The sequence below is a fragment of the Zingiber officinale genome, chromosome 9B (genome assembly GCF_018446385.1).
Source record: "Zingiber officinale cultivar Zhangliang chromosome 9B, Zo_v1.1, whole genome shotgun sequence".
Taxonomy (NCBI): Eukaryota; Viridiplantae; Streptophyta; class Magnoliopsida; order Zingiberales; family Zingiberaceae; genus Zingiber; species Zingiber officinale.
Window position 1 is genome coordinate 120454489 of NC_056003.1, and position 18453 is coordinate 120472941.

The following is an 18453-nucleotide window of genomic DNA, read 5'->3' on the forward strand; positions in this document are numbered from 1 at the left end:
ATCTCAAGCTTCGTAATATTCGACTCGTTAGCTCGTGAACATGTTCGTTAAGCTTATTAAGCAACTTTTAAATAAAAAAGAATAATAGTTTTGATATTGAATTTATAAATTTTATATTCTACTTATCAAAAATATAGACAAACATATTAAATTTATTTATTAGAATAAAATTATAAATTATAATAGTAATATTATAAGTTTCTCTAAATATATAATTTAGTTTTTTTAATGAATATTTAAATTTATGATTTATATTTATTAAGCTCGTTTAGGCTCGATAAAAGTTCGAATAAGCTCGTGAGCCATGAATATATTCATTAAATAAAGCTCGAGCTCGGCTCGATTATAAACGAGCCAAACTCAAACATTCAAGAGTTCGGCTCGACTCGGCTCGATTACATCCCTACACAAATCGATAGTATAAATTGAGAGCAATGGATTTTTAATCTTACAAAGGCTTAATAAAATTTATCACAAACTTATTATAAGGTCTAGGACAATGATACTCACTAACCAACACCACCAATGAATTTTTAGAAGTCCTCTTAACAAAAAAAATATCAAACTTTTAAATTTTTGAATGGTGTAGGTTTATTAGTCAGTTTTGCCCAAAATTGACTGATGAATTTAGAGAACTCCGAATTATTTCAAATTAAAATCAATGTACTCCCAAGAGTCTTCTCAATATCCATGCCCTTGTATTTAAATTCAATAGCATAAATTGAGAGGAATGAATTTTTAAACTTCTAAAAGCTTGATAATTGAAAACCTTCGTAATATATTTATGCCTTCATATTTGAATTTGATAACGTAAATTGAGATGAGTGAATTTTTTAATTAGAAGAGTAAAAATTTGGAGATATGCACTCAATTGTATTCACTACTCTCAATTTATGTTATGAAATTTAGATCCGAGAGCAAAAATATATTAAGGAGGTTTTCAAGATAATATTAGTTTTGGTTTAAAGTGATTCAGAATTATTTAGATCCATCAATCAGTTTCCCCTCCACTATCCATCCCGAGCGACCTTCTAAGTGGAAGAAACTTATTTCCCAAGAGAATGATCTTCATGAGATTCGAACTTTACTCGTATGATATAAATCTACCATCCGGTACCAACTTAGCTATGTTTGTGGGACAATTTTATCCTAATAATGAGGAGTGATATTTCGGGAATACGATATGTGATGATTTGAGTATTATTGGAACAAAGGTAAAACTTACATCTTTGTGGACTCCTCCAGGTGGCCCTATACTATCTAAAAAAGAGGTAAATCACATAGATTATAGATAACTATAATTGATCAAGTGATTAACTATCCAACTGGAATTGATCAAGTGATTTGAGAATCATGAGCCGTTAGAATGTTTGATCATGAGCCCAGATCTCCTGATCCATTAAAAAATTCCTTCTATAATTTACACATGAGATTACGATAAAAATTCGATCAAAATTAACTGTGACATCCATTCACCTTCCTTTGGGTCGGCTTCCGTCGACCCAAACTGGTGGGGAGCTGAACCCACCTGATTACTGACCACACTCCCTCTGCTGCAAGCGTCTCACGATCAAACCCTGCCTCCTCCTACTCCGGGTCTCCGCTAGCCCCTCCGCCCTCTCTTCTTCCTCTTCCTCCTCCTCCTCATCGGTTCGTGCCCGCATCGCTCTCCGACGGTGCCGGTCCTCGATCCATCCGTTGCCGACTTCACCACCGTCGTCTCCCTTCAGGCCTTCTTTTGATTCCTCTGCCGCTGCTTCTCCAGCTCCATATTGTGGTTGGAACAAGAGCCGGACGTCCATGGCGACTCGAGATCCGTCGATGATTTGCTGTTTTCGGTTACTCTTTCTTTTGTTATTTTCAGTCCCTTTGATTGCTTCCTCTTCATCCTGGGCGAGCATGCACCACAACAATTGGGCTGTCTTGGTCTGCACCTCTCGCTACTGGTAATTTAAACACGAACTCGATCCCTCTTTTGTTTCCTTCCTTTTACTCGTTTTCTGTTCGCTTCGAGCATTGCACTCGTGATTTTAATGGATATTAAGATCTATGACACTTTTGTTCTCTCTATCTGTGTTAGATAACTTACCTCTGATGCAAATAAGGTCTGACAGCGAATCTGGTTACCCAGGTTTGATAACCCTAGTTGTGATACCTAAGCTCGTCATTGTTGGAAAATAATTCCATTATTTATGTTGCCTCCGGCCCTCCATGACTAAGAGGATGGTAACTTTTACAGGGAAAGATGCAATAGCTAGAGAGGCTTAGTATGCGTAATTACACCAATTTTATTTCCTCTCTTCATGACTAATGCAGTGCTGTATAACTGAATGACTTGAATATAAAGGAATTTGTTATTTGAGTCTACAGCAACTGAATTGATACCTTTACATGGAAAACATTTCAAGTAAATGGAAATGTTGCTGGTAAACTTTTGAACTTGAATATCAAATATTTGCTAAATTGCTTTTCAAAGGATGAACTTTGTTGTCCTGGTTGCTATTGTTATATTATCTTTCACCATCTTTATTTTTTAACATGAAGACAGAATCTGTAAGAGACATGAGAATATTAGAAGTCTGCATAATTCATCTTTGGGTGGAAATATTAGTATTGTTTAATCTTTTTAATGGGAATATGAAGAATTAATCTGCATCATCACAGGTTTCAAATTTTCTTTCTGCAACAAACTTCCTAGATATCATATTGAGATTAATTCTTGTAATTCTAAATTGGAGGTAGAAAGGTACTTTTTCTTCGCAAGTGGGAGCAACTGATTGTATGAACAAATATTTGTCAGGCATGTAATAACTGTCTCTCACATTTGATGATGTTGATAATGTACCCTCTAATTTGCTCACTGATCAACATTCTCTGAATTGCTTGAACCACTTAAAATGCTGCCATTTTTCTGTTTTTTTTTACTGTTTCTGTTAATTTGACATGTTGCTATTGTGTTACTAGGTTTAACTATCGACATATGGCGAATACTTTATCTCTATACAGGTTAGTTGGAAGCGTACCATGCCATAGGTTAGAGTGATATGTTGCTATGGTGAGTCAACAATTTATTCTCTTACAGGACAGTGAAGCGATTAGGAATTCCAGATGAGCGAATAATACTCATGCTTGCTGATGATATGGCTTGTAACATGAGGAACAACTACCCTGCCCAGGTTTTTAACAATGAAAATCACCAGCTTAATTTGTATGGGGACAATGTTGAAGTAAGTCTCTAATTCATCTTCAGCCCTTTTCTTGGATCTTATCTTGCCATCAACAGGATCTATGCAAATTATTGTGCAATTATTGCATTTTTATGCTTGACTAGCTGATATAGAAATATTTTGCCTGTTCAGATGACGTCGATTATCCATTCCATATTCTCTACTTGTTTCTTGATCTTATAAATTTTTTATAATGACTTCAAAGTTATTGTTGGCAATCAGTCTGCCTAGGTAGGTTTTGTTTTATCCTTCTTTTTGTATCTTCTCCAAATGGCTGTTCTTACCTCTGGTACTATTGCTAAAAAGGGCAGTCTTTGTGTAGGCTCTTGCTAATGTGAAATGTTAGGTTGGTTAATCTACATAATTTTTTATTCAATGCAGAGAGATTGCATTTTGCAACAATCCTTTGTGTTGTTGCATTTGAAACATTACTTGTTTACCAAGGGTCACTCTCTCCAATACTGGATGCAGGAATTTATTTCAATGTTAATTTTTTTTTCTGTGAAACTTGGATCCACAGTATAAGAAGATTTGAAAAGGCTAATTTGGATCCTATAGAATTTCAATGTTCAAATGATACTTTTGTTCTTCCTAGAAATCTTTGGAAACTAAAGTTAGTTCAAGTTTTTAAAGCAGATACACATACATAAAGGCAAGGTTTAAAATTTCAATCCGTGTTGAGGTTTCGGTCTCAGATCAGAATGATACGGCTTCGGTATCGTATCGTGCTGTGTCGATATAGTTTCGGTATTTTTTTATGTATATATAATAATTATAAGATAAATATGTTTATGGTGCATATAAAAATAAGTTGTATATTGATTTTGTATAAGTTCTCAATTATTGAACAATTAACATTGTTAGAAAAAATAATTAAAAATAGTTTTATTTAAATAAAATTGATATATCAATAGCTTGAATTAAAATGGATCTATCTATAATAATAAGTATATGAATTAATATAAGATATTACTTTATATATAATAATAATTATATAAATTAACTATTTATTCATTTAATTAATTATTAATTAAATAATATATATTTTAAATAGTAAAAAATATCAAGTAAAAAAATATAAAATAATAAAAAAATCAGAATATAAATATTATTTATTAGTTTTTTAATAAATATTTTTAGAATTTTTAAAGATTTTTTATTTTTAAATTTTAAATGAAATTTAAAATAATACAAAATATAAAAAAAATATTATAAATTTTTAAATGAAATTTAAAACATTTTAAAAAATAAAATATTATTAATAAAATTTATTTTAATTTTAAATATATTTTTATATATTTTATTAGGATAATTTAATTAGGGTTTATAAAAGCCTGTTTGAAATATCACACATTCTTAGAAATTATTTAAATTAATTAAATAAAATAATTATTTATCGGAAAAAAGGAAAAAAAAAATGCGATCGCATGGATTGCTCACCCGCGATCGTGCTTCCGGCGTCGGCAGAAGGGTCACCAGACGCGTTTGGCGGCGTCGGCAAGGTCGTCCAGCAATGCCTTCGGTGAAGCAGAAGACTTCGTGCAACGCCTTCGGTGCCAAAGGCATTGCGGGACTCTTCCGGCATCGCCGGAGGCGTCCCGCTACTCCTTCGGCACCGCCGGAGACGTTCCGCATCTCCTCCAACGCTGCTGGAGGCGTTCCGCGTCTCCTCCAGCGCTGCAGGAGGCGCCTGAGACTCCTCGAGGCGGGGACACCTCCTGTGCCGGTTTCGGCCACCCGGCGGAACGGTAAAAACCGTCCGTGTCGTGCGGCACGGGACGACATTTGATTCCTTGCATAAAGGGACTTTCTTTGGGGGGGAAAATTTTCTTTCCTTTTGGACAGAAGCTAATGACTAAAAGATACATGAAGCAACTATAGAATTGTGGATAGGCTTAATGAAATGACTGAGTATGTTGCCATTGTTTGGCTTACAAAATTAAGCCTTAGCGTGTAATTATCTTCTCTACACAAGATTGGATTCTTTTATAATACAAATGAGAAAACAAATTCTAAGGCTTCTTTTTCCATATCAACGGAGATCTAGATTAAGGACAACAGTTCTATTTTGACTTATCTGGACTTATGAGTCTTTCCATCCTTTTTCTTAGGGCTGTAAACAAGCCAAGCCAAGCCAAGATTTGGGGTGTTCAAACTTGTTTGATAAGGTAATTGAGCCGAGCCGAGCTTAAAATGAACTAAGCTTTTGAAATGAGTGTTCAAGCTTGGCTTAGTTTATTTTTTATGAGCTTGAGCTTGTTTGAAGCTTGACTTGAGCTTGGTTCGTTTAGATGTTATCGAGCTCTCAATTCAAGCTTGGCTTGAGCTTGGTTCGAACTTGGTTTGTTTAGATGTTATTGAGCTCTCAATTCAAGCTTGTTTGATTATTTGAAACTTTTAGTTGTTTGATTGGTTATTGAGTTTGATAATTTAAATTTATTTATTTTATTTTATTATTTATTTAACATATTGAAAAGAGTTTTATTAATGAATATAGTTCGTGAACATTATTCATGAACGTTGTTCACGAACGTTAACGAGCTGAACACATGTGTTCAAGCTTGTTTGTTTAGCTTAACGAGCTGTTCAAGTTTGTTTATTTAATTAATCTTGTGTATATTGAACGAACATAAACAAACTCTTACCAAGCCGAACTCCAAGCTTGTTCACGAATGCTTGGTTCATTTACAACCCTACTTTTTCTAGTGGGATGCACCTAATCCCTTCTAGAAATTACTTTCTTATTGTTTCAATTATGTTTTTTTTGCAATTTGATGTTTCAGAGTTATTTTATATTTAAACTTTTATGATTCTATTTGAAACTAAAATGACTTACTTTTCAGAAGGCAAAATTTCTGGCTTAGTGATCTAAAGATAATTGATAATACTAGTGATTGCTTTTGGAAGTAGTTGTAACTTAGACTTGATTCTTACATCAGGATGAATAGAATATCTTCAGACAAGTGAGTTGGTGATATGAATAAATAAAATTTGAATTGGTAAATTTAATGTTACATTTTGGTCTAATATAACTAAAGAGTACAAACATTTCCTTTTAAATCTTAGGTTGATTATCGAGGTTATGAAGTCACGGTTGAAAATTTCATGAGAGTTTTAACTGGAAGGCATGACCCTGCTGTACCAAGATCGAAACGTCTTTTAAGTGATGAAGGTAGCCACATTCTCTTATATATGACAGGCCATGGAGGGGATGAATTTTTGAAGTTTCAAGACTCTGAAGAACTTCAGAGCCATGATTTAGCAGATGCAGTGAAGCAGATGAAAGAGAAAAACAGGTGAGGAATCATAGGTATTCTATTATCTATTTATGCTAGCATCAGGTTCTTCTGATTCTAGTTCCAACTTTCATGTATTTTTAATATTCAAGAAAATTTTATATCTTGCAGTCAACTAGCTTGTTTTCTCTCATAGGTTACACTTATCCTATTGTTGATATTCATTTATTGGTTCCAGCAATAACTCATCATAGTCTCTGCTCATCTTACCAGATTCAAGGAGCTGCTCATAATGGTTGACACCTGCCAAGCTGCAACTCTTTTCAATCAGGTCCTCTCGTCACTGATGTAACTTTTACTGCACTAAAAAATTCAACAATTTATGCATTATTTTTAATTTAATTTTGTTTTTATTTTTATGCTTTTATCATTTGGATGCTTTAGTTCAAAATTGTTTTAAACACAAAATCATTTCTTGGATATCAGAGTCAACATAAAGGATTCTTTAAAGACCAATGGAGTCTTTTGAAACTCACGTGATGCACTTAAGAAGAGATCAAAACTATAGCATTTAGTGCAAAGGTTGAAACACAATTTTCCAGAAGTACCATACTTGATTGTGGGTGTTCTCACTGAACTTTGATAAGAAAATGTAATTCAAAATGTTCTCTTGATTCATGTGATTCTGCAGTATTCAATGCTGGCCTCTGGTTACAATGTTTAACTACCAATTTACAAGAATGTGTGCTCATTGATCTGGCCAAGGCTCTCCTCCTACAACCTATCATTATGGTTGACTTCAATCTACAAGAATGTATGCACCTCTCTAGTCATGTTGTCACTGTTCTCAAATTAAAGCATACCATGCTATCAGCCATGTCACTGCATGTCAATCCTGCGAACAATTTGAATATCCATAGATAAGACAAGCTTTTGTTTTTTTTTAGAGTTGGCACCAGGTATTGACTAATCTTGGGACGACCGGCCCAGCCCTATGAAGTTTTCCACCGTTCGTCAGGGTAAATCGGGAGGCACTTGTGGTGGTCTATATCCAGACGGCCCGCTTTCTCAGTCATCTTTTGATTTGATGTTGGATGGTAATTCAAAACGTCATTGCAGACATTTTGTCAGGCTAATGATTGTGTAGATCATCCTGATTTTGATGTGTTGTTTGTTCTGGCTTAAGTTAGTAATCCAATTTTTTTTTACGATGTCTGATCATCTATCATCTTTGATTGTGTTAGATTTAAATTGAATATATCTGCAACACCTTTGGTTTAAGTAGGTGGGGTGTTTGATGTAGTAATTGCTGAACCATTTCCTTATTCTCAGTTTGTATCTATAGTTATCAAGTTATAGTTCTGGTGCATTCACTCCTTTAATTCATTCATTGACATTTGCCTAAATTCAATGTTGGTTGGCAACCTAACACAACCCTCACCCTTTTTCATCCGGGCTTGGGACCGGCAACCGTGGATTTGTATTCATTCCTTTAATTGCTGTACTTAAATTTTTGTATAAATATTCCTCTATGGCCTCAATGAGTGGAAACACTATTTCACCAATTCGGCAACCTTAATTAGCATCACAATGGAGAAAATATGCTAGTTGGGACTTTTAATGCTCCTTGACTTAATTGATGCTGAAGAAGGGATTCGAAATACAGGAAGCCTAAGAATATCAGGAACCATCTTCTCAATATTCTAGAAGCTGAGCTGCTTCCCTCAGCAGTGTCATTCCCTTGTCTTCTTTCTTTCAGATGGCATGTATGTGTGAATTTTCAAGATCTGATGGTACATCCTCAAGCTGATTGGAAAGTGTTGTTGACCCTTGCACGTTCTTGCTTGTGTAAATTTTGGGTTTGATATTCAACATACTGAAAAGATCATGGTTTTATTTCCTGTGATAAATTTTTGCAACATATTACTACTGTCACTAACTGATGAGTCCACTGTGGTGTGACAAATTTTTTTTGCTTGTCTTCCTTATGGTGGCTATTTTTATTAAAAATCTGTAAGCTAAATTCCATTGAGTACATAAGTGGGTTAGCGAATAGAAAGGAGGATTAAGTTACTACAGTGGGGATGACAAATAATCGTGGTTGTGGCTAACTAGATTGTGATAAAGATGATTTCATGTAAGAGACACTTCATTTTTGGTTTTACCAGACCTGATATGCTCTTTACACTATGCATTATTGCCTCATGATTGCGCAGCGACATCCGTCTTAGATTTTGGTTCTTCTATGTCCCAATATCTTGTATATGGTTATGGTTTTTTACCTGCATTTAAGCATATTCTCATTGTATGGAATCTGGCGCGTATATTTTATTAATTCCATTTCCATTTGGGTTATTGATGATATTCCTGGGTTCTGCAGCTTCAATCACCTGGTGTTTTGGCTATTGGTAGTAGTATGAAAGGTGAAAATTCCTATTCTCACCATCTTGACTCTGATGTAAGAACAAGTCTTCTACTTCCATTTGATATTTATAAAGATTCTTTGCTATTTTACTACTTTTCTTACATCTTAGCTTCACTCATGTCACTTGGATAGCTTCGACCCCTGTCTAATTTTCTGTATTCTTGTCACAGATTGGTGTGTCAGTAGTGGATAGATTCACTTACTACACCCTTGCTTTTTTTGAGAAGTTAAATATGTACAGTAATGCATCTTTAAGCAGGTATGGAACTTCTTCCATGCCTTCTGAAACTCTGGTAATGCTTATTTTTATCCTGCAAAATAACCTTAGGCTAAGATTATGCTTTTGTGTTTGGGTCTATTATAGTTACGTAATTCCTTTTTCTCATTCATAATTTTAAAAATGACTTCCTACCAATGTTTGAAGTGCAAAGTTGTGTTTGTCGGCATAGGTGAAATTTATCATTCTATCCACTGACCAACATATGAAACTCTCGGCATTGGCATCAACACACCGAAGCAAGAGAAGTCTAAGCAAAGGGAAAAAAGAAATAAAGAAGAAAGATCGAAAGAGAGGAGAGGAAAAAGTTACTAGGGGAGAAAGAGGGCGCGTTTGCATGACTGTACCATGTGTGGTTGCTACTACAAGCGGCAAATACCACAAGGCCTTTGGGATGTGGGTGGTCATGGACAGTGAGCGATGGACGACCATGGGTGGCCACAAATGGTTGACAATCATAGGCGATTGTCAGTGGGGTTTGTGCAGGCTACAAGGTGCGAATGGGAAGGGGAGTAGGCACAATGGGTGTTCGCGGATGGTATTCGTTAAGCAGCCATAAGCATAGGGTGTGGGTATAGGTAGGGATACATGTTGACTTTGAGTGAACAAAGACAAGAAAGCAGGAAACAAAATGACCAACACTAAAATATTTGAATAACTAAATAATTTCTAAAACTTTATTTAACCTGAAATTATACCATTATAAAACTCAAAATAATAATTTCATTTAATTTAACTAGATATCTAAAAGATTAAAAAAAAAAGGACAGCCCGGTGCACAAAGCTCCCGCCATGCGGGGTTTCGGGGAAGGATCCATTGTACGCAGCCTTACCCTGCTTTTTGCAAGAAGCTGTTTCCAGATCTAAAAGATTATAAAAAATAAAATTTAATTAGATATCTAAAAATAATTTTAAATATAAAAAATAAAGTATAAAAAATATTATTTAATATTGAGAATTTTTTTTTTTCATATTCTATCAGTTGTAATGTTGGAAGATGAATTATGATTGCAATAGATGTGAACTCATTAGACAACATTAACTTATTTTCAGAAAATTCTAATTTCAAATTTAATTTGATTATATCAAAAAATCTTAAATCTGAAAATTTCAAATTTTATTTAGTTGAGTTCCAATTGAATTTCATGTACTTATTTTTTAGAAATTTCATGATTACAAATTAACTTAATTACAAAATTTTAAATATAGTATTCCATTCCTCAAAATTTTAAAAAAATTGTTTTTTTTTATTTTTTATTTCATAATTATAATTACATAGAACCAATAAAATTAAATTAAAATTCAAAATTGTTTCACCTAATCCAATAGTTTTTTTATTTAGGGTTTTATTAGGGTGATCCGACCTACCAACCTGACCTGAGTTGACATGAAAAATATCGAGTTAGGGTTGGGGGTTTTTGGATTTGGATTAAATCGGGTTGGACCCGAATTTGACTTGGAAAAAATTTTCGGGTTCGGGTTGGCCTGAATTAGGGTTTTAAGGTTTAGAATTTATGATTTAGCATTGATTTGATATTTTTCGTGTCGACTTGGGTCGGCTTGGCGGGTCGGGTTCATTTTGACAAGGTTTAGACAATTAAACTCTTAATTTAAATATTTAAACCCATGTCGATTGGATTGGTTGAGTTATTCTAGTTGGTCGGGTTATCCGAGTTTGAGTTCGGGTTTATAGTTTTCAAGTTGGTTCGAGTTCGGGTTCGGGTTCGGGTTTAGGATGAATTTTTTTTTTAATACCCTTGCTTCAACCCGACCCGAATCCACCCGAATTGACACCCCTAGGTTTTATCATACTAAATATAAAAAACAATATTTAATGTTAAGTTCTTATCAAATGCTTATACATCAATTTCACATAATTACATAAAAATAATGTATTAAAATGGAAAAATATTGAAATCCTATCAGCACGACATGATATTGTATCAAAATCATATCGTTTTGACTTGAACTCTGTCATGGCTCAATTCTCATCATTAAAACACTAATCAGCTTATTGAAAGACAATTTTGTTTTCCAGAAATCTATACAATTATGTTTGGTACCCCTCACTTCAGTCAATAATTAAGATTTCCTACTCTATTCCCTTATCCCGATGCAAGATCCCTTCTGATTGATATGTTTACTTAAGTGGTCATTAACCAATGCCTTTCATTTGAGCCTTAGAAATTTTTTCTTACGGTCATGTTTATTTTCTCTAGATGCTCCATCATGGAGCCCTGTGATTTCACCAAGGTAAAGGAATCAAGGGCGTCAGATTCCCTCTCCTTTATATGAAATTATTATCCAATGGAATTTTGTTGTTTATATGATTACATATTTTTTCCACTGCTAATTCTATTGCATTCCATTTTCACATAGTAGAAAAGAATATATAATTACATTTATCAACTTGCCTATTGCTAACTGTTTTGTTTTCAGCCTTTTTAACTCATATAACCCTCGCACGTTGATGTCTACGGCATATTACAGAATGGATCTCTATCAGCGACCATTGCCTGAGGTACTTGTCAAAATATCCAACTTGAATATACATTACTATGAATGTTTTTCCTAGATTCAATGTGGCGGGATAGGAACATTGCATTCATGTCCAAGAAAATCCATAGTCGATTCATCTAATTTTGTTACAATGATGTAAAGGTACCTGTCACAAGCTTTTTTGGCTCGGTCATGAAAACAATTCACACTGATGCAGCCTATATGGGTTTGTCTATTCCACCAAAAACTGAAGCTCAATTTTTGCCCGGAGATGGTGAGAATCAACAATTGAGAATTGAAAATGAACCTGATCTGGAGAAAGATGGTAACAAGCAAACAAAGGTATTTTCCTCCAGCCTATGTTTTCTGTTTGAGGGCTGGATGTAATAATTCACAATCAACAGGAATTGCATTGTATTTACCACGAGTGGTTGAATCTTCTACAAGAGAGATTTGAGAACACAGACGCTGAGTTACTCTTCAGATATGGTTTTGGGACTATGGTTTTCTTGTTGACAATCTCTACTTGGCTATTGTCATAATCATTGGCTGATTTGCATTTGACCTGATTCATCGATCTGTCTGCCAGAAACCACAACAATCACCGATATTCAAATTCAAAGCAAAGGGAGATGGAAATTTGCGTCAAAATGTCCATACGGCAGAATGACAATCCAATTGCTGTTCTTCTGTTGTAATGTTTTGAATTAGATGAACTTTTGCACCTGTTAAAGGACATATGTTTGTTCCTGAAAACAAATGATGTAAAATGACTTTCATAAACTTCACTTCAAAATCAATCCACATGTTTTGTTTGAATTGACTTCCTTTCATGAGTAAAGAATAGATCTGCTTTTAAGGAAACATCTTGCCATAAGCACTAAATGGTTGTAGATCTGTGTTTATGCACAATAGATTGTAAAGGTCTTATATGCAAATATGATTCAAAGCTTAATTTGAGGTTCACAGCCAGATGAGAAAGTTGCATTGATTCTGGAGGGGCTAATTGAACCTTGTTTAGATCACCTGAGGTGGTTCCACTTAGGTTGAGATAAGATTGCATGACATTTGAATTTGTTTGATTCTAACTACGGGTGTAAATAAACTAAGTCACTCATGAGCTATTCAAAATTTGATTCAATAAAAGCTCATTTGAGCTCATTTAACGAAGCTCATTAAGATAAACAAATTAAGTTAAAACTTCACGATATTTAGCTTATTAGTTCATGAACATGTTCGTTAAACTCATGAATCAACTTTTACATAAAAAAATAATAGTTTTGATATTGAATGTATAAATTTTATACTTTACTTATGCAACATATAGGTAAATATATTAAATTTGTTTATTAAAATAAAATTATAAATTTTAATAAGAATATTTTAATTTTTTTTAAATATATCATTTAGTTTTTAATCAATATTTAAATTTATAATTATTAAGTTCGTTTAAGCTCTATAAAAGTTTAAATAAGCTCGTGAGTTATGAATATATTCGTTAAATAAAGTTCGACCTCAATTCGATTATAAACGAGTCAAATTTAAATATTCAAGAGTTCGACTCGGCTCAATTCGGCTCGATTACACCCCTAATCCTAAGGTGGACTGGTGTTGGTTGTTGAGCTTGCATGAGATGGAGGTGAATATGGTGAGCTGCCTTTTGTTAAGGATCGGTTTGGTTGGAAGTTATCCTCGGTTAAGTGGCCTGAGTTGTCGAAGAGAGTATGAGTTGAGGTGTGGATTGAAGAAGGAAACTGAGGAAAAAAATCTCCAAGGAAAAAGAAAAGGAAAAGGAAACGGGAATGCCTTCTCCTTAGTTCACTTATCAAGTAAATTCAGAGTAGAGCTTGTGCACGCTCAAAGGATTATAGTGATTGCAACATGAACAGCTATATTGTTAAACAATTAAGGCAAGGTTCCTTGTTGAGGTTGAAAAGCTAAATTCCGGGGGTTGATGTTTTCTTCCTTCACCTCCCTCAACTCCAATAAAGTTTCCTTTGGATAAAGGGCCTTAAATAAGGCAGGATAAAGGGCCTTAAATAAGGCAAGAAATATGACCTCTTAAATTGTAGAAATATTAATAAGTGAATTACTATTTAATTCTTAGTTATGGTAGACTTAGGACATTTTTCTATAGTGGAATGAAAACTTATATATATTGTTAATCTAGAGTTTTGAAAATGTTTCACTAGAAAAATTACTTTGTTGAAGGCAAAATAATCTCTTACAGACATTGATAATTCACAAGAAAGATTAGGAAGTAATTACAAGACTTGTAGTTAAGTTGTTCTTGAATTCTTAGCACCAGGAATTTTTTTTATAGTCTCTGGAAAAACCTATCCGTTGCTTGGAAGCACCTTCAAGAGGATCCAAGGTGCCTCCAAGAGGATAAACTTTTATCCTCAACTTAACGGTCGTTGCTAACAGATAAGCATGGTTAAAGGTGCCTTCAATAAGCTCGAAGGTGTCTTCGTACTATTCATGCGAGGCGCATCCCAAGCCATTGGAGACGCCTTTCATGAAGCAGATAAGCCTTCCTTGTGAAGGTGTGAGGGTGCCTCCAAGCCTCTTGGAGGTGCCTTCCATGAACCAAATCAGCTTTTGAGCTGATCTTCTTCGTGAAGGTGATGTTTCAGTTAACCGAGTTGAGCTCACTCGAACCCAACTCCGACTTTTTTCTCGAGCAGACTTCCTCCCGGCTTCTTGTCCATCGAACGTTGCGCACGTCCTTCTTGTCCACCGGTGTACTCTTTCGTAGCTTTTCGTCTGTCGGATATACCGAACCCGTTGACTCACTTCCCACATCATACTTCTCGTCCGCTGCGTCTTCCGTTTGACTTTTTGTGCTTCTAAGTTTCTGTACACTTAGACACAAGGTATCAAACACAAACAGAACCTAATTTAACTCGGTTAATCACATCAAAACTACCATAGATACTTACATACTGATGGAGTGAGAACGAAGTCGGTAGAGTAAGCCGGAAGGACTTAGTGCATTTGAGGGATAAAAAGGTGGGAGAAGATCTGCTCAAGTAAACTCTGCGAGATGAGTTCAGTGACGTCCTTGTAATTGAGATGAAGGGTAGAACGTCAGTTTAGGCATATTAATTTTAATAAACTTGAGTCAGAGTTTTAGGAGACCAAAATAGGATTCTTGATGACCATAACTCCAGTCGATCGAAAATGAATTTGGTCGACCAATGCACATGAGAAGTATTTTTCTTCTTTGAACAGGTTTATAATTGGCCGATTTAGGTGAGGTCCTGTCGGTCGAAAACGGATTTAATTGATTGAAATACATGTGGAGCATGATCTGACTTAGATCCTATTTCCTCCGTATTAATCTTGAGATGAATTAACGGAGACATTCGGACGAACGTATTTATTTTTTTTGTCATCATTATCTAACTCAAATCCGGATGAAACAGTCAGAGATCCACTTTGACCAGGACTTCAAGCAATCGAAAGGGATCTAATCAACTGAAAGAATGTCAAATCAATATTAGTTAAACAAGACCTTGTGGATGAAACTAACAGAATGAGTCAGCATGATTCATATGACCAGATTTCGATGATACTACAAAAAGATGACCTGTCCCTTCCTCATCAATGATCTTTTTTCCTTGTTCTTTCTTTCTCTTTCTTGATAGGAATATAAAATAGGGCTCAGATGCAAAGTAAAATACTAGTTTTTTTAAGCATCAAGTTGATTCTTTTTTTATAATTATATAAAGTAAAAAATGGCCATCTTAATACTATTAAGTAAATCTTTATAATAAAAATATATGAAAATTATTATTGCATTAGATTAATTTTAATGATTATAGACAAAATGTATTCACATTTGTTATGATTAATCTTTTGAAGTTAATTATTTCAATTATATTATGAGACCATTTCTTCCCTTTAAAATAGGTTTGAATAATTTAAGATATAGAAAATAATTTTAATTTTTCGTATGAAGTAAAAAAGTAAAAATTGTTTATGATGATTTCCTTAAATAAAATGTTTGAACTTTAAGTTTTTTTAAAACATGATAGGTTATTTGATAGTGATGGTTTAGATGTATTTTCAGAATAATTATTTTTTAAATAATAAAATCAAAATTAAACAACAACACTTTGATATTAAATTTCATACAAAATAATATTTTTTCCATTACATTGAAAATACTACTGACAATATATCTTAAATAATATCTCAAGATTAGTATAGCTTCGAAAAAAAAGAAATTTTAAAGTTAAAATTAATAAAATATTATTTATGTTCAATAATATCTTATTAACTTTGCTTATGACGAACCAGTCTGGATAAAGGAGAAGAGTTACGTTAGGTTGTCAGCAAACGTTAAAACTATGACAAATGTTCAATAAATAGATTCATTAAGCTATTGTGCTAGTGCTAGGTTGTTCTCCGGAAGGAATGTGTTATAGGATCCGACTGTAACGTCTCGACAAGGACGACTACATCTCCAGAACTCGGGTGTAGTACTAAATATACAAGAGTTTACATTGGAGGGTCCGACTATAACGTATCGGCAAGGACCACTACATCTCCATGAGAACTTTGGTGTAGTGTTAAATAGGCAAAAGTTCTCACACCATAGGTTGGATAAGAACAAATATGATAGGAAAACTAATATTCTAAGATTTGGAACATGGAACATAGAAATTCTCACTAGTAAGTCAATGGAGGTAGTGGATATGATGATTAGGAAAAGAATTAGTATTTATATTAAACACTCACTGGTCAATCGTAGAAATTTTATCGAGTATATAACATTTATATGAAAATAAATGAGAGTATTAAGAGCGTCATCTTAGATAAAGCTCTAAAAAAAATATAAAGTATACTTCACCATATATTCAAAAATATATCTTAAATATTCTTGCCAACCAACTGAAAATCAAGATTCGTAAAGAAATCGGGTATGCAAAATTCTACATTTTAGTTGATGAAGCAATTAGAGATACATCTAACAGGAAGCAAATGATTATTGTATTAAGATTTGTGGATATTGATAGTTTTTTATAAGAGCATATTTTTGTCATTATACATGTGACTGATACAACTGTTACAGCACTTAAGAAAGAAATATCTGTCGCTCTTGATTGTTATGACTTGCATATCCACAACATGGGGGGATAAGGATATATTGGTGCTAGCAATATGTGTGGCTTTTGGAATGTATTACAGACTCTTTTTTTGAAAGATTGTTCATGCTCATATTATTTATATTATATTATTTTTCTCATTGACTTCAACTAACATTAACTACAACTGCTAGGATATCGAGTATCCTACTAGATCCTTATTATTTAAGCTCATGCCTAAACATTAGTGAGATTAGACCTTCCTGCATATCATTACATCGTTATACCTTGTTGACCATTATCTTTCATTCGTGGTTGAAAGAGTCATCAGCAACCGTTGTAATATTCTATCAACCATTGTCTCTCATCCATAGTTGAGAGAATCGTTAGCGAGTGTTGGTACATTCCTTATTGGAACCTTGACACTGCTAGAGGGGGTGGGGTGAATAGCGTCTCACCCAAATCATCACTTCCTACACTTGTTAGTACGCAGCGGAAAACAAAATACAAATACTAACAATAGAAAGCAAACTTAACACATTGATTTAACGTGGTTCGGAGACAAAGCTCCTATTCCACGGCTGTCCGTAAGGTGGACGATCCCGATCCGTCGGTGGATGATTCCCCGGAGAACTTCCGGCTAGCTCACGTAGCTCCTTGTGGGTGGAGAAACCTCGCCACAACCTTGTACAAGCACGCTAGATCACTTGGGCACTTGGAGACTCTAATTAGGGTTAACCACCGCTAATTTCGTCAACCTTAACCAAGCTTCCAATGCTTGGTTATATAGGCCACAAGTTAGAAAATCCCACCTACCAGTCGACTGCCAAAACTAGCAGTCGACTGTCCTCTGTGGAAATTCGACTGTTACATCTCAACGGCTCGATACCAGTCGACTGCCAAAACATACAATCAACTGCTCCACACTGACCGAACTAACAGAACCATTCTGTTCGCACCCAGTCGACTGCGTGGTCGACTGTACCAGTCGACTGCTAAAACATGCAGTCGACTGCTACAGTACTGCTACAGTAATGCTACAGTATTGCTACAGCAAAACCCTAGAGTCTAGGATTTGACCGTCGAGTACATTCGCTCAGCACTCATCCACGTCCGACCAACCTAGACCTAGCCTTCTAGCCTCCTCCATCAGCCTTGCGTCCCTCGGATGCCTCCCCATCTTTCACATTTTGCCTTCTGGAGCTTCCATCGGCCTTGTCATTGTTATTGAGTCTTTCTTTGCCAAGAGGTCGCGCCTCTGGGACTTCATCCATTGCCAAGTCACACTTGGACTTACTTTGCCAAGACTACATGCTTGGACTTACACCGCCAACACTCATCCTTGGACTTTCCTCCTTTGCCAAGATCACACTTGGACTTTTCTTGTTGTACCTGTATCCTGCACACTCACAATGCATATCAAATTACAACAATAATCCTAACTTAAACTTTTGCCTAAACATCAAAACCTAGGGTCACTAGATTGCTCCAACACTATCTACTATTGTCTCCCATTCGTGGTTGAGAGAGTCATTAGTGACCGTTGGTATATCCTGTCGACTATTGTCTCCCATTCGTAGTTGAGAGAGTCATCAGCGATCATGATATATACAACTACCCACAAGACATTCATGGTAGCGAGTTCGCGTGCAGTCGATAACTAGATAGCTACGTATATACCTTGTCTGCCCACAAG

General features: G+C 34.8%; 1 protein-coding gene across 1 annotated transcript; it reads left to right on the forward strand.

Moving 5' to 3' along the window:
- Positions 1-1485: 1485 nt before the first annotated feature.
- Positions 1486-12464, forward strand: LOC122022713 (putative GPI-anchor transamidase). Its single transcript, XM_042580787.1, has 10 exons — positions 1486-1946; positions 2965-3006; positions 3083-3227; positions 6294-6523; positions 6737-6794; positions 8844-8921; positions 9059-9147; positions 11605-11686; positions 11827-12006; positions 12069-12464. Exons 1-10 carry the CDS (start codon positions 1801-1803, stop codon positions 12204-12206), a joined length of 1188 nt encoding a protein of 395 aa, XP_042436721.1. The 5' UTR covers positions 1486-1800; the 3' UTR covers positions 12207-12464.
- The last annotated feature ends 5989 nt before the right edge of the window (positions 12465-18453 follow it).